This window comes from Argentina silus, assembly GCF_951799395.1.
Source record: "Argentina silus genome assembly, chromosome: 13".
Taxonomy (NCBI): domain Eukaryota; kingdom Metazoa; phylum Chordata; class Actinopteri; order Argentiniformes; family Argentinidae; genus Argentina; species Argentina silus.
Window position 1 is genome coordinate 11,193,814 of NC_139667.1, and position 17,008 is coordinate 11,210,821.

At 47.5% G+C, this 17,008-nt stretch overlaps 1 protein-coding gene across 1 annotated transcript in view; it reads left to right on the forward strand.

Annotated features, from left to right (window-relative positions):
* The window catches only part of LOC310814095 (AT-rich interactive domain-containing protein 1B-like), a gene marked incomplete at its 5' end in the record, with an annotated part of 159,818 nt that extends 145,716 nt beyond the window's left edge, over positions 1 to 14,102 (forward strand). Inside the window, 9 exons of the mRNA XM_083683357.1 lie at positions 259 to 466; positions 5,251 to 5,389; positions 5,819 to 5,988; positions 7,067 to 7,199; positions 7,384 to 7,503; positions 7,819 to 7,894; positions 8,440 to 9,229; positions 9,814 to 9,944; positions 10,838 to 14,102. Coding sequence (XP_083539483.1) covers positions 259 to 466; positions 5,251 to 5,389; positions 5,819 to 5,988; positions 7,067 to 7,199; positions 7,384 to 7,503; positions 7,819 to 7,894; positions 8,440 to 9,229; positions 9,814 to 9,944; positions 10,838 to 12,682 — 3,612 coding nt within the window. The 3' untranslated portion in view covers positions 12,683 to 14,102. The remainder of the gene's footprint in view (positions 1 to 258; positions 467 to 5,250; positions 5,390 to 5,818; positions 5,989 to 7,066; positions 7,200 to 7,383; positions 7,504 to 7,818; positions 7,895 to 8,439; positions 9,230 to 9,813; positions 9,945 to 10,837) is intronic.
* Positions 14,103 to 17,008: the final 2,906 nt, after the last annotated feature.

A 17,008-nucleotide genomic window follows, 5' to 3' on the forward strand; every position in this document is an offset into this window, starting at 1 on the left:
TCACAGCTTGAAAGCACCTGAATTGTGTGATGCAATCATGTCATCATGGACCAGAATCTCAAAGGAATGTTTCCAACATCTTGTGGAATCAATGCCACAAAGAATTAAGGCAATTCTGAAGGCAAAAGGGGGTCCAACCCAGTACTAGCAAGGTGTACCAAATAAAGTGGCCGGTGAGTGTATACATTGCAGGCCATTTCTTAACTGCTTCTCTCTCCATCTCCCCCTCTCTCCCCCTCTCTCCCTCCCCTACTCCAGGTGAACAAGAACAAGAAGTGGCGTGAGCTGTCCACCAACCTGAGCATGGGGAACTCCAGCAGCTCGGCCAGCTCTCTGAAGAAGCAGTACATCCACTACCTGTTCGCCTACGAGTGTAAGGTGGAGCGAGGGGAGGAGCCGCCCGCTGACACCAACGCCACCGGGGGAGACAGCCGGAAGCAGGCCAAGGTGCAGCCGCCCTCTCCTGGTAAGGACCGGTACTGCAGATGATGATGATGATGATGATGATGATCATGATGATGGTGATGATGATGATGGTGATATATATGCCATTTAGCATACATTTTTCAGTATATATGGTCCCAGCGGGAATCGAACCCACAACCTAAGCGTTGTTAGCGCCATGCTCTACCAACTGATGATGATGATGATGCCCTGAGGAAGGTCGTCACCGGATAGAAATGTTTGTGTTTCAAGAGGGGAACTCTGCAGGCAAGGATGCAGAGTGCTGGAATGTCTCCTCTTGCATCATGTAATTTACCTCCACATACATTCCAGAGACCCTGGCGTTGTATGAATACCAGAAAAAATGGCTCATTCCTTTTCTTCCTGGCATCCTCCAAGTGATTACGCCTTCGTAAAGACATGGATAGAAGTTGTATATAACAATGGCGAGGAAACCATACTTTTGCCTCTCTATTGAAATAGAGGTCAGCGAGTACCATAAGGAATATATTTTTGAAGTATTTCCAAGTGTCCCACCTCGGCCTCCTTTTTCCGGTGTGTGAATGGATCCCTTCTCAAAAAGGGTCACGGTAGACCATTGAACAACATGAAAAACCTTTGGAAAAAATGATTTGATGAGACACTTAGCAATTACCAAGGTTCCCTTTGATATGACCGCCCGTTGAAGTGCGTCATACCAGAGGTATGACTTGATTTGATTACCATGTTACCAAGGTTAAGTGATGTAATTTGGGGTTATGCCATTATGCTGTTTTATATGGGGAATTTTTTTTGTTTTGTTTTTGCGTGTTCTCGTTTGTTGGGCGTCTCTAAGCACAATTACGCCGAGCGGCTAAGGAGAGGGAGAGGGTGCGTGAAGGTCGCATCTCTAATTTCCAGCCGTGATGAGAAAAGTGACCCTGCCTTTTAAATAGAACACCAGCACTTCACCTGTGTGAGTCACACAAGATTGGTTTTCCTGAAGAGGCTGAAGAGGAGCATCTGCCTTCCACATACACACACACACACACACACACAGACAGTAGACACACAGACAGTAGACACACACACACACGCACAGTACACACACACACACAGACAGCAGACACACAGACAGTAGACACACACACACACACAGTACACACACACACACACAGTACGCACACACAGTACACACACACACACACACACACAATACACACACACAGTATACATGCATGAAAACACACTGATAGAGACATAACCTTCTCATATTGTATGAATATATATTTTTTTAAAACACACACACACATTAGCAGGACTCCTGACGCATTGAAAACAACTCCTTGCTCAGAACGAACCTCCTGTAGCAGGCCCTGTCAAAATACTGCTAAATATTTCCCCCTTGCATGTTTCCTATCTCACGCGTTCGAGTGCCGTAGTTGAAATGTGTTGTCACAAATGTTGAATCAACGGTGATCATAATTGTGGACTAAATTGAAGCGTAGTATTCGACAACTTTCGTTGGCTACCCACCAAAGCGGATTTTTACACATTTACCCGCCAGAGCCAAAGTCTACCCCCATGTGGTGGGTGTTCATTTGTTCCCATGAAACTGAAACAGAATGAGCAATGGGCAGAGTGGAAGGCAGAGCATTTCTTTTCTAATCTCCTCCTCTTAGATATGACTTTGCTGTACTGTATGTGTGATGGATTGAGGTGGAGAGAGAGAGAGAGAGAGAGAGAGAGAGAGAGAGAGAGAGAGAGAGAGAGAGAGAGAGAGAGAGAGAGAGAGAGCGCCCTCTCCATCTCCACACTGTGACAGGGAAGAAAGAGAGACCTCTCATTGGCCCATCAGTGTGTCTGCAGCCTCTCATTGGTCCTGTCAGTGTGTGTGCAGCCTCTCATTGGCCCTGTCAGTGTGTCTGCAGCCTCTCATTGGTCCTGTCAGTGTGTGTGCAGCCTCTCATTGGCCCTGTCAGTGTGTGTGCAGCCTCTCATTGGTCCTGTCAGTGTGTGTGCAGCCTCTCATTGGTCCTGTCAGTGTGTGTGCAGCTTCTCATTGGCCCTGTCAGTGTGTGTGCAGCCTCTCATTGGTCCTGTCAGTGTGTGCAGCCTCTCATTGGTCCTGTCAGTGTGTGTGCAGCCAGTCATTGCTCCTGCCAGAGTCTGCAACCTCTCATTGGTCCTGTCAGTGTGTGTGCAGCCTCTCATTGGTCCTGTCAGTGTGTGTGCAGCCTCTCATTGGTCCTGTCAGAGTCTGCAACCTCTCATTAGCCCTCTCTGTGTGTCTGCAGACAGGTGATGATGTCACTAAGGGAGCGAGCTGTTGTGTAGCCAAGAGGTGGAGTAGGGGAGGGGATGGGTGGGTGGGGGGGGTTTGCTGAGGGGGGAGGGGGTGGGTGGACACGGGATTCCCCCTGAAGATGATTAATGAGGGGGTTGGGGGTTGGGGAGTCTGGAATGTAAACAAACTTGACCTCCATTCAACCTTCATTCACACACCAGGCCAATTGTATTTTTTTTTTCTGGATTACATAACCCCCCTGACACAGATATTCATACTGATACACTCACGCATGCACACACACACACGCACACACACAGACACACACAGACACACGCACACACACACACTTGCTCTCTCTCTCTATCTCTCTCTCTCTCTCTCTCTCTCTCTCTCTCTCTCTCTCTCTCCTATCTCTCTCTCTACATCCTTTCTAAATGAAGAATGGAGGGCACTTGAGTTCATACTGTGTGTAACTGTCCCTCCCCTGTCTGGGTTGTGTGTGTGCCTGCCTGCCCGTGGCGTCTGAAGGATGGGAGGACTCTTCACCTCTACTCACCCCTCCATTGTTTACCCTCCCTCTGCTCCACGTGTGTTTGGCCGCTGGCAGTGGAGAAGAGGGGATATCCTGGAAAGAGGAGAATCCCAAAGATGCTCTCTCCTCCTCTTTTTGCCCTCTCTCCTTCGCTCCCTAGTTCCCTCTCTCTCCCTCTCTCTCCCTCAGCCAGCCCCACTCCAAGCATAGCCCTAAGATCATCCATCCTACCTACCTACCTACCTACCAACCTTTCTCTCTCTATACAGTATATATATATATATATATCCCTCCCTCCCTCCTTTCCCCTCTCCCTCTCCCTCTCCCTCTCTCTTTCTCATCTGATGTAGAGGCAGGGGGTATTGTTGAATAATTCAGAATTAGTATGAATTTTTAACACAGTTCTTTTTTTTCTCCTGTGGAAACGTACGGTGCAGGGAGAGGCCATGGAGCCGGTACAGTACCAGCCCAGCTCTTAACACTAAACGCTCATTACCCCTCCCAGCATCAGTCTCTCTCATCTTCTCCAACAATCCTTTCAAAACCTGCTTGAAATTCCTCTTTGCCCATGTTTCCTTGCAGGGGGTTCTTTGGGTGTACAGTAAGCGTCACATTGGTTCTTCATATTCCTCTGTTCTTCATGTTCCTCAGGATGGAAGGAGCGGTAAGCTAACATGTTAGCAACGTAACCTCATTGTGGAGCTGACTGCTGCTGTGACTGAAGCTTTGGCTGTAGAGTGAGGGGAAGTGTGAGGTTAAGTGTGACACACACGCACACACACACTTGCATGCACGCACACATAACTGCAGACACACACACATGCACACGCACACACACGCGCGCACACACACACACACACACACACACACACACACGAACACACACACACACACACACACACACACAGACCTCCCTTTACCTTAACTAAAGCTGTGCCCCTGGCGTAGCCCTCTCAGTGAACCCAGTCAACTGCGTCAAAAAATGCTAAACAATCTTCAAAAAGCAGCTAAATAAAGATCTCCACTGCGTCTGATCCAGGTTCTACGCTCTCTTAGGAGCTAATCCCTCTGAGATAGCTTCTCTTCTTCCCCTTCCTCCTCCTCTTCCTCCTCCTCCCCCTCTTCTCTTCCTCGTCTCTGGCCTCTCTGTAGCAGTCCCTCCGTTCCCTCTCTCCTCTTCATAGGCACGCTTCTCTTGTTCCAGATGCCTGTGTGTGTGTGTGTGTGTGTGTGTGTCTGTGTGTGTGTGTGTGTGTGTGTGTGTGTGTGTGTCTGTGTGTGTGTGTCTGTGTGTCTGTGCGCGCGTACACGCACGTGTGTGTGTGTGTGTGTGTGTGTGTGTGTGTGTGTGTGTGTGTGTGTGTGTGTGTGTGTGTGTGTGTGTGTGTGTGTGTGTGTGTGTGTGTGTGTGTGTGTGTGTGTGTGTGCGTGCGTGCGTGCGTGCGTGCGTGTGTGTGTGTGTTGTGGTTAGGGAGATGCTTCCCGATAGGTCTGTTTGTACTCTGAAAGGATTTGGGGGTATGCTGGTCTCCATATGTCCCTCCTGTATGGCCACTAAGACGACAGTATGTCACCCCAGTTCATGGCTTTGTGTGGGGGGCTGTCAGAGGGCCTTCCAGCCTCATGGAGGACTTTAGAACCATCTGCACCCGGGGCTACTCAGAGCAGATTGGCCTCAGAATCCCTGCTACCCCAACCCAAGTCTTGGCCCCCTAAAGCCCCATTCAGTCCTCTCTAAACCTGTGTGGTCTGGATGAGGATGAAAGGCTTGGCCAAGGCCCGCAGTGTGAAAGTGCTGCTCAGTTTCTCAGTTTCTTTTTCTGTGCTGATTTATCATAACCAATTCTCTCTCTCTCTCTCTCTCTCTCTCTCTCTCTCCTCCACCTCTCTCTCTCTCTCTCTCTCTCTCTCTCTCTCTCTCTCTCCTCCACCTCTCTCTCTCTCTCTCTCCCCCACTTCTCTTTCTCCTCCACCTCTCTCTCTCTCCCTCCCTCTCTTCTACCAGCAAACTCAGGCTCCCTCCAGGGCCCTCAGACCCCCCAGTCATCTGGCAGCAGCTCCATAGCAGAGATGGCAGGAGAGCTGAAGCCCCCCACCCCGGCCACCACACCCTTAGGCCAGGTCACCCCTGTGCCCCCCAGCAGGTAACCCTCTCTGTCATTCTCACAGCATATAGTTTAAAGTTGAGCTGTGTGTGTGTGTGAGCGTGAGTCTGTGTGTGTGTGTGTGTGTGTGTCTGCAGTGTGTGTCTGCAGTGTGTGTCTGCAGTGTGTGTCTGCAGTGTGTGTGTGTGTGTGGGTGTGAGTGTGTGTGTCTGCAGTGGGTGTCTGCAGTGGGTGTCTGCAGTGTGTGCGTGTGTGTGTGTGTGTGTGTGTGTGTGTGGGTGTGTGTGTAGTGGGTGTGTGTGTGTGTGTGTCTGCAGTGTGGGTGTGTGTGTATCTACAGTATGTGTGTGTGCTTGCGTGCTTGCGTGCATGCGTGCGTGCATGTGTGTCTGTGTACAGCTCTGTATGCCAGTGGATGTGTCTAGATCCTGACCTCTGACCCCCATCTCTCCCCATGTGGCTGTGTAGGAATAGTGTGGTGAGTGTGCAGGACCCCTTCTCTGAGGTCAGCGACCCCGCCTTCCAGAAGCGCAGCTCCCTCCCCCCAGGTGGGCCGTACCAGCAGGGGGTCAACATGCCTGACATGATGATGAGGATGCAGTACGAGGCCAAGGACCCCTTTGCTGGCATGAGGAAGGGTGAGCGGACATTTGTGCATTTTTGTCACCAAAATGTTCTTTGTTTGAGAAATGTGATTTGAGCGTTGATTGCGAGGCTGATTGTTAGGACTGAAGGTTGGCGGCTTGTTCTAACAACAAAAGCAAAGACATACAGCAGACAAAACCATTTCCGAACTGAACAGGGCCAGAAAAAAACTTTTTTTGTAATTTTTTTTACACATTCTCAGAATGTTTTACAAGGTAATTGGAGCTCAGCGATCCTCTCTGTCCCGGGGACATTCTTAGTTAGCGAGCGGGGCTAGTTGACTCCCCGAGCACGCAGGGCGCGTTCGTACAGAGAGAGACAGATGTCTCCGTTTTACTGCTCTGACTGGGAACATCAAGGCTGTTTGTCACAGGAGACTTCCCTTTACGGCTTTTATGAGTCCCTCTGACGTGCCTTCTTGTCTTTTTTGTCTTTTTTTCTCCCCATCCTCTTTTTCCTGCTGAGTTCACCTGTTTTTTAACGGACTTATTTGGGATGGGGGGCACTTTTAAAGAACAGAGGAGGCTTGGTGAAAAGGAAGCATGCTTCTGTGAAATGTGTCTTCTGAGAGAATAAGATAGCAGGTTTAGCAGTCACAGTGCGTTCCATACCAGATGACAACATTGAACCATACTAGAGGTGGTTATTATAGGTATGGTGCTAGTGCCCCCTGGTGGTTCAATCTCCACATCGCGTTGAATCACTTTTAGTTTGTTCAGTTTAGTTAATTAGGATCTCCATCCCTCTTAGCTGTTAGCTACTCTCCCTGGGGTCCACACATCACAGAAAACACATGATACATTACAGTTAGATACAAGAGTACCGTGTATTTCGTGGCGTAAGCTAAAGCTGCCCTGAGATGCTGTTACTAGATCAACTGTGTGTGTACAACCTGGAACGGTTGAGGATCACATTCAGGGTGGCTAAGCTGATTCCCAGAGCATCCAACCCAATCCATACTTTGTTCTCTGAAATAGTCTCCTCAACAACATTTCACATTTCACTCTGCATGACCCTATGTCCTTTCGTTGGATCGAGCGTTGATGTTGTTGTGTGTGTTTCCCTCCACAGTGGCAGGGGTGGAGCCCTACATGCCAGGCCAGATGCCCAGCGGGGGGATGCAGGAGATGTATGGCAGGCCTCCCTCCGCCATGGGCATGGGCCAGCGCTCCCAGTATCCCTACGGACCAGCCTACGACCGGAGGTAAGCAGAGGGCACCAGAACCTTCCATGGAGGATCTGTAGGAATACGGTTCTGAATCCATTGGAGGATGGGTTTGGACAGTATATTGCAACTAAATTGTTTGGCAACCATTTCTGCCTGGTGTGTGTGTGTCTCTATGCAAGCTGATGGTTTGACTTTTGTCCTGTCCTGTCCTCCGCTCCAGACCAGACCATGTGATGGGGATGGAGGGGAGCATGGGCCCCCCTGGGAGCCAGAACAACATGGGACCTTCCAACAGTGAAGGCAGCATCTACTCTCCCAACAGATACCCCTCCCAGCAGAGGTGAGGAGCACTACTGTCCTCTGTAGTCGTGTGTGCGTATGCGTGTGTGTGTGTGTGTGTGTGTGTGTGTGTGTGTGTGTGTGTGTGTGTGTGTGTGTATGCATATGTGTGTGTGCGTGCGAATGCTCAAAATAGACATTTAATGGGCAAGAGTAATCACAACATCCATATAATCCACAACATCCATCTCCATGCTGTGTTTAAATAACAATAACAGACGCAGTGGAAAGTACCCTTCCCTTTCTTCCCATCAGTAACTAAGTGCCTTTCTTCCTCTCTCTCCTCCTTCTCCTCCTCTCCTCCTCTCCTCTCTAGACACGATGGCTATGGACCGCAGTACCCTGGCATGCCATATGGGATGCACCCCTCAGGGATGTACCCTCAGCAACAGGTGAGAGACACAGTCAAGTCATAATAATAATAATAATAATAATAATAATAATAATAATAATAATAATAATAATAATAATAATAATAATATATTACATTTATAAAGCTCTTTTATCCAAGAATAATCTAAAATAAAAATATAATATATATTTTATATTATATTATATTATATTATATTATATATATATATATATATATATATATATATATATATATATATATATATATATAAATATATATATATTTATTTATATACTGTATAGAATATAAATAATATATCAATAAAAAAAACAATATATATATAACCATATCATAAAAGCAGCAATCAAACTCTAGGAGGAAGTAAGAGCTCACTGAGGATTATATAGGGATGTAGGGACACGTAGCTAAAATGTAAAACATAACATCTGAACATAAAAGCATAAACGAGGTTAACATTGGTCTTGGTTGTGTCATACAACTGTGTGTTTTATACAGCGTTGTGATTTGAGTGTTTGCTTGCCTTTTAATGTCATTGTAACTCTGTGTGTTCCCTGTTCCCTCCAGGGTTACAAGCGGCCCATGGAGGGCATGTACGGCCCCCCGGGGAAGAGGCACGAGGGGGACATGTACTCCATGCAGTACGGCGGCCAGCAGCCTGACATGTACAGCCAGTACAGCGGAGGCTACTCCGGCCCGGAGCGCCGGCCGATGCAGGGCCAGTTCCCCTACCCCTACACCAGGGACCGCATGCAGCCCTCCGGACAGGGACCCCCAGGGCAGCACCCCCAACACCCCATGGTGAGCGGGGGGCCTCCCCTCACCTCCAACAACATAGGCGACGGACCCCAGTCCAACATGTGGCCCTCCAGGACAGATATGGGCTACCCCTACCCCAACAGACAGGGCACGCCCTCGCAGGTTCCCCCGTACGGTTCTATGGGCCGTGGGGATGATATGGAGGGTAGGTCAGGACAGGAGGGCCAGTGGCCAGGTCACGGAGGTCACCGCCCATCCCCCTATATGTCCTCCTCGGGGGGGATGACCCCCATGTCCTCTCGCCAGCCCCCCTCAGCGTACCAGACCTCCCCCTCCATGGCGAACCATCTCCCCCAAGCCTCCAGCCCAGCCTCCTTCCAGCGCTCCATCGAGGCAAGGATGTCCCCTAACAAAGCTGCCTTTATGTCCTCCATGAAGATGCCCAAACCGGGGATGCTCATGCCAGGCTCGCAGGGTAGCGGCCACCCCGGCTTGGTCCCTCCCAACCTCCGGAGAGACCTCAACTACCCCGTAGGATCAGTGGAGGCAACCATGCCCCTGCTCAAACCTCGCCGCAAAATCACCTCAAAGGACACTGGTAATACACTACTGTACATGCAAGTCATTTGATAGGACTCTCAGTAATCCACTGTGTGTGTGTGTGTGTGTGTGTGTGTGTGTGTGTGTGTGTGTGTGTGTGTGTGTGTGTGTGTGTGTGTGTGTGTGTGTGTGTGTGTGTGTTCAAACTGGTCTTTGTTTATGTCTCCTTACTCATGTGTGACCTTGTGTTTGTACTACTTTACTGAAGGCTGTAATTAGCAGGGCCTGGTAGTTCAAAACGTTTTATCTGGATCAGATGCTATCCAGGACCAGATCCAGCTGGCTGATTTCCTCTATACTACTCCAAATCTGCTGGTTAGATCTGATCCCGAATCGCAAAATGGATCTCTGATCTAGATTAAACGTTTTAAAATCCTGGGCCCTTGTAGACAAGATGGTCATATAAGCATTTAGAAATGATGTGTGTGTGTGATGTTGTCAATGACATTAATTATCACAGTGTATTCACAACCTCACACATATGCCAATACTCTCTCCTCCCCTCCCCTGTCTCTCCTCCCCCCCTCTGTCAATCCCCCCCCCCCCCTCTGTCTCTCCTCCTCCCCTCTGTCTCTCCTCCAGGGACCCCCGAGGCGTGGCGTGTGATGATGTCATTAAAGTCAGGCCTGCTGGCTGAGAGCACGTGGGCGCTGGACACCATCAACGTCCTGCTGTACGACGACAGCACCGTGGCCTCCTTCAACCTCTCCCAGGTAACGCACGACTCACACGCCTACAGGCAGCGTTGGGGAAGCTACTCTGAAAATGTATTTAACTAAATGACCAATTACTTAACCAGGGAAGAAGTTGAACTACACTAAAAGCTACCCTTGAGTGAAATATAGTTTGTCAAACTAATGCTACTTTGAAAAAAGTAGTTCACTACATCAAAACACACGACAGTCAGGTACTGAAGGATGACTAGTCAGTGTGACAGAAACTAACAAACGAAGCGCTCTGAAATCACTGAGGAAGATAAAAAGAGTTGAGGCGGAGCAAAGTGGGGAGTCGGGAAGCAGTGAGGGAATAAATCATAGAGACGTTTGAAGTTCAAGGGCTGGACTCATCGTTAGTTTATTGTTTTGGGGGGAAAAAGTAGTGAGTAGTTACAGTAGCTCACCACACTGCTACATGGCAAAAAAAGATTATTTTTTTTAAGATTTGAATTTAGTTCAACTATCACCAAGCTACAGCAAAATGTAGTTAAACTAATAGTTGAGCTACAGGCAGTGGAATTACTCCCCAACACTCCTTACAGGCCACCACAGATGACGAGGCATTTTATTGCAACACATCACTTCTGGAAGTCTGAAATGCTATTTAGGTTTCTGAAAGCCTATCGGTCCTCCAGCCTCACACAAATCAGCATATCCGTTGAGATGTGATGTATTGTATGCATATCAACGAAGTGTAGAGAATGCTCTATCAAAGCTTTCATCTCCAGCTTCCATTCATGTTCCACACCTTTCATGTTCAACCTCTCTCCACTGCATCTCTTAGCCAGATTGTTGCTGTAAAAAGAGCAAGAGTTTTTACCTTTTATGGTACAATATTGGTCAATGAATGAGCAATCAGTGGTTAATGATGTTGTTGTTGCTGTCCTCAGTTGCCTGGTTTCCTGGAGCTGATTGTGGAGTACTTCAGACGCTGTGTGATCCAGATCTTTGGCATCCTGGAGGAGTACGAGGTGGGCACCGTGGGTCAAAAGACCCTCCTGGGACCAGCCAATGACCAGACAGAGGAGGTGACCTCCGACCTGGAAATTGACTGTGAGGCCCAACCAGAACCTGCGCCTGAGACAGAGGCGGGGCCGAGGGAGGAGAGACCGGGTGACATCACAGAGGAAGACCCGCCCGTTGTTCCGGAGCCGGAGGTAAAGATGGAGGAGGCTGAGGTGGAGGTGAAGGTAAAGAAGGAAGAGGAGAAGGAAGAAGAGGGAGAGAAAGAGAAAAATGGAGGGGAGAGTGAAATGGTGCCAGAGAGTAAGGAGGACTCTGTTGACCAACCTCCATCAGAAGTGGAACCTCGGCCCCAACAGGCCAGCAAGTATGACAAGCTGCCCATCAAGATTCTGCACAAAGAGGACCTGATTGAGGAAATGTCAGAGGAGCTTGGTCACGTGACGGCCTTCACCAGCGGACTGCTCCACTGGCAGGCCGGTGGAGGGGACTCCACGGCCCACATCCAGACGCACTTTGAACCTAGGCCTGAGCGGCCTGACGGAACGGAGGGAGAGAGGGAGAGACAGAGCGGGAAAGAGGAGGAGGAGAACGGCAGAAAGACTGAGACGGAGGTGAAGCAGACGGAGAACAGCATCACCGCCACCATCGACGACATCCTGTGTGCCCGGCTTGGGGCTCTGTCCGAGGGCCACCCCACCCACTCCGCCCCCACCTACCCCTTCCGGCTGCACCAGGGCGGGGGAAGCAACGAGCGCATCACCCTGCTGGAGGATGAGCCTCGCTGCCTGGATGAGGCTTCCCTCTCTTCCACCTCTGCCTGGCAGGATGCCCTGGCCAAACGCTGCCTCTGCATCTCCAACATCATCCGCAGCCTGTCCTTCATCCCAGGGAACGACGTGGACATGTCCCACCACCCGGGCCTGGTGCTCATTCTGGGGAGGCTCCTCCTGCTCCACCACCAGCACCCGGAGAGGAAGAGAGTGCCCCCTAGCTACCAGAGGGAGGAACAGCAGCAGCCAGAGCAGGGCCTGGCCTGCAGCAAGGACGAGTGGTGGTGGGACTGCCTCACAGTGCTCAGGGAGAACACCATGGTTACTTTAGCTAACATCTCGGGCCAGCTGGACCTGTCTGTGTACTCTGAGACCATCTGCCTGCCCATCCTGGATGGCCTGCTGCACTGGATGGTGTGTCCCTCGGCCGAGGCCCGGGACCCCTTCCCCTCGGCGGCCCCCCACTCCCCCCTCACCCCTCAAAGACTGATGCTGGAGTGCCTGTGCAAGCTGAGCGTCCAGGACAGCAACGTGGACCTGCTCCTGGCCACGCCGCCCTTCACCCGCCAGGAGAAGCTCTATGCCACGCTGCTACGCTACGTGGGCCAGCGCAAGAACCAGGTGTACCGCGAGATGGCGGTGGCCATCCTTTCCAACCTGGCCCAGGGGGACTCCACGGCGGCGCGGGCCATCGCAGTGCAGAAGGGCAGCGTGGGTAACCTGATGGGGTTCCTGGAGGACGGCGTGAGCATGGCCCAGTACCAACATAACCCACACAGCCTGCTGCACATGGGCCACCACCCACCGCTGGAGGCGCCCAGTGTGAATATGATGTGCCGGGCTGCTAAGGCCCTGCTGGCTATGGCTAAGGTGGAGGAGAACAAGTCTGAGTTTGTGCTCTACGAAGGGCGGCTACTGGATATCTCCATCTCCTCAGTGCTCCACACCGGGGTGGCGTCCATCATATGCCAAGTACTTTTTCAGTTTGCTAAATTATGACAGGAAGACAGAGGCGGGACGTGAGTGACGGACACTTAGATGGACGAGTTGTTCTGTGGTTTTATATTCTTATTTAAATGAAATGGAAGAAAAGGTTTGTTTTTTTATATATAAATATATTACAAATATTTATATATATGTATAGCTCTTTTGCCCCATTAACACTTTCGTTTTGGGATTTTAAAGATGATTTTAATACAAATATTTAATACCTGCTGTTGTTTTTATGTATATTGTTTAAAGACATTTTGTTTGTTCTGCGTTTTAGTTTTTTCATTCAGATAGTGCCAGATTTTGGAGAGGATTCTTTCAGTTCATTTTCCTCTTTTGAAATGTTTTGGAGTTTTATAAATGTTCATATCTGTATCATGTGGTTTGTTTTGTTTGAGAAGAGCAAATTTATTTAAGTTGTGAGACATATTGTAGATAGATGGAACGTTTTCTTGCCATACAGAAAAAGAGAACACTGATTTTACACAAATGTAGATGTTTCCATTGCTGGAGAAAATTGTGCAATAGGACTAGTGTGAGTTGTCTATTTGAGAGCAACATACCATATGTGAATCTTTTTCGAACACATGCAAGATGTGATTTTGACCATGGGTAGGCAGTGTTGCATCAGCCAATCAACAAGATGAGAAAAGAATGTCTCCATTTTTAACAGTGTCAAAATTGGACTTGCTTCATCATTGTTATTATCAATCATAGCTACAACCTGAATCAACTTTCACAAAGAACTGTTTCTTAAGCACTTGTATTACATTTGTTTTATTTCCTTTTTAAGTTGGCGCTAAAATGTATATAGACTGTTGTACATTGTACACACATTTCTTTGCATTTTTGGTTGAATCTTTCACAATCAAAAATAGTGTTAAGTGATGGAAGTTTCTGATTATTATATCAACTTCTTTTATTATCGGTGAGATTGTTATTGTTATTATACATATTTTGTTATTGGGATCAAATATTTGAAGATGGAGGATAAGTACTCTGTAAAGTACTCTGTATGTAAAAAGTTTCTGTACGCATTGTACTATAGCTTAAACAATCGCTTTGGTAATCAATTGTGGAAATGCCAGGGTCAGGGGATACTGTCACTAGCGGAGGTCATATGAATTGTGAACATATTTCTTTTCTTTTATGTCCTCCATCTATGTAAATGGGCATATTTTTGAGCCAAGACAATGCAGTTCAAAAATAAAAGTCAGAAAAGATCCCACCACACACACAAGGTCTTACTGCTCATTGTAAACTGCCTTGTTTCTTCTGACTCCATTACAGTACTTGTCTTTTATTCCATATAAATCTTTATATTCAATGTTCCAGCTGTTATAAATAAATGTACATTGAATATTGTTACAGTAAACAGCGGGAGAGTTGCATTGTGTCCAGACAATCTTAGGATAATAAAACAAACATCAACTGCTTACTTGTATTGCTTCTCAATCATAAGAAATTAAATCCTAGCTAGGACTGATTTCAAGCCTGTGGGAAATCAACCCTTGAGACTGACCTAGATTGGCCCTGCTTAACTCATCGTTTTCCTTATCTGCACATACACACACACACACACACACACACACACACACACACATGCACATACACACACCACACACAGATGAAACTACAGCCATGATACGTGATTCAGGCCATGTGCTTCTCTACCTTCAACTACTGCTTGATAGTCTACAAGTGTAGTGTACTGTATGAACTATATGGGGTCAGGTCAGACAGCCTGCACTTTGGAGTTGATCACTCGGATACCAAACACTTATCTAGTAAGTGCCGTACCAAACACTAATCTACTGTATGCATTCTGTTTATTGCACCGAGGAAACCGGTTTTTCAGGTTTTATGCTCTGTCATTATTTGTTGCTTAAATAAAATCTTTGTTGTTTTTTTCCCCGCAGAACTATTATTTACCCTCTGGATGATGGATGATGTTCCATCTTCCTCAGCCAGACAAACTTGGGCAAAATATCAGGTCTATTTTAAGCTGCTTTAATAAGAGAATTCCAGCAACAGTACGAGCAGTTAGATTGACACCGAAGGCAAAATACAGACTCATTACTTTATACTTCATCTGATTTGAGGTTTTGAAGTGATGATTGTGGGGCTGCTTCTGCCAAGCCAGTCTGTGGAAGCAACAGTTATATACTCAAACCTAGATGTTTCCCTCTAAAACGCTGCCAATACTACCTCAAAGCTTGCCTTTTTAGTGCAGCTAACAACTCAACCATTTTATTTTTTTCAAACAACTGTTGACTGTGTGTTCACTGACTGTGCCTTTTGATAATCAGTAAAGAAGCAGATTGCTACACTTGAATGAAATAAAAATGATTCAACCCACTGTTTGGGATGCCTTAGCATAGATGCCATGGCATTTAGGTACACTGTGTGTGTGTGTGTGTGTGTGTGTGTGTGTGTGTGTGTGTGTGTGTGTGTGTGTGTGTGTGTGGGTGGTTAGTTGTACTGTGCAGTTTATTTTAGCTCTGGTGCTTTTTCAGTGCTGGAGGATGACTTTCACCACTGACCCTACCACAGCAGAAGGCCACCCACACACACACACACACACACACACACACACACACCCTCACGGTTGCCTCTGAGAGCCTGACTCATAGCTCTGACAGGCAGGAAGCAGTGGTGCCACTGCTGAATGGGTGCGCTGCCATTGGTTCTCTCACGCCTCTCACCAATACCGTAGGTGGATGAATGATGAGTGTTGGATAAGAACATAGGCTGTTCTGATTCTTGACTGTGTGCGTGTGTGCATGTGCGTGTGTGTGTGTGTGTGTGTGTGTGTGTGTGTTTCAATACACAGGTTTCCACAGTCAGGATGCAGTGAAATGGGTCTTTGTGTATTAAGCATTTACATTTCTAATGCAAAGATTAAGATATTGTACAATTGATGCTGAATGGGCTCTCTTGCAAGACTATCTTATCCTGTCATTTCTGTTATCCAACGATATATAGTGCACTAGATAAAGGCCCTATGTTGGTCTTAGACAGAAAGGGATAGAGTATCATATCCACCCATTTCTTAAGGCAAACCGTACTTAATCCATAAGTCAGGACTTTGCTCAAACATGCTTCCAAGAGTCCAGGGATCAGTGTGACAAATGGATTAAAGGTCAATAGAATCCATTCCTCCATGGCTTATGCACAGATTATGTTTAGTACTATTAGTCTGTGCTGTGTGCCTGCAATTCCGTTACATCCATGATGGTGGACTAATCGTATAGATTTCTCGTCTACTGTATAAGTCCATGTTACATAACAGGTTTAGGCTTTGGCTGAAATAGCTTTCATATGTTGTTTGATTTGAAATAAGCCTATGATGTTTGTCTGCTCTGCCCCCCCTTCCCTCTTCCAGTCCAAATAGAGGAGTTTGTCGTCAACTACAGCGCACTAACCAACCAACTACAGCCAATTTGTGCTCAATTGTAATCGGGATGAATTGTATCCACAGTACATCTCACTCGGAACATAATCATATTCTTATGTTTTATGATTGGGACAGAATCAAGTTAGAATCATTTTTGATGGAGTGAAACCAACTGTACAGTGTAGCCTGAAAGTCACTCCCTCCTTGTGTATAATTCAGCACTTCAGAGAGGTTTTAGAGTAGTTCCTCTACCATACGCAGAATAGAACTTCCTGTCCTTGTGTCCTCCTTTTGGAGTTTCTTTTTTATTGAGAGTAGGTACACTTCAGAAGCTGTTCCTCCTGTTGAAAGCCCTGCTAACAATACACCCTATGACTCACTCACAAAGTGGCCTTGAATGAAAAGTAGATCACTGTAAAACAGTGGGTCTGTGTGAGGGAATGAGCCAAGCAGGCAGAGGCATTGTGTGTGTGTGTGTGTCTGTGTAGGTGGTAAGACTAAGGGGTCAGCTGACTGAAGAGCCCGGGAGAATGTTGTCATCACTATGACCAAAGCGGGTGCATCAGGAACTTCATCCTGCATCACTAGGCCACAAGAAGCGAGGAGGCTGGCATAAGGAGGAGGCTGGCATATCTCATCATGGCAGGAGACCTACCTTGTTTGGATGGTATAAGACAGCCTCTGTTGTTACAAACTCATGGCTAGTGGAATGCATCATCTAATAAATAAGGCATGAATATGTATATTGATTTTTTTTTACTGCTAATTTGTTTTATGTAGCCTATCCTTCAAAGCTGTTCTGTGGGTGTACATTATCTTTATGTGCACTGTCCAATAAGCTAGAATCCGCATCCCCCCCCCCCTCCCACTGACAGAGAGAAGAGGAGGAGTTGTGTGCTGGTTGTGTTTATGTTGTTTAGTTGCAATGAGCAGCACCG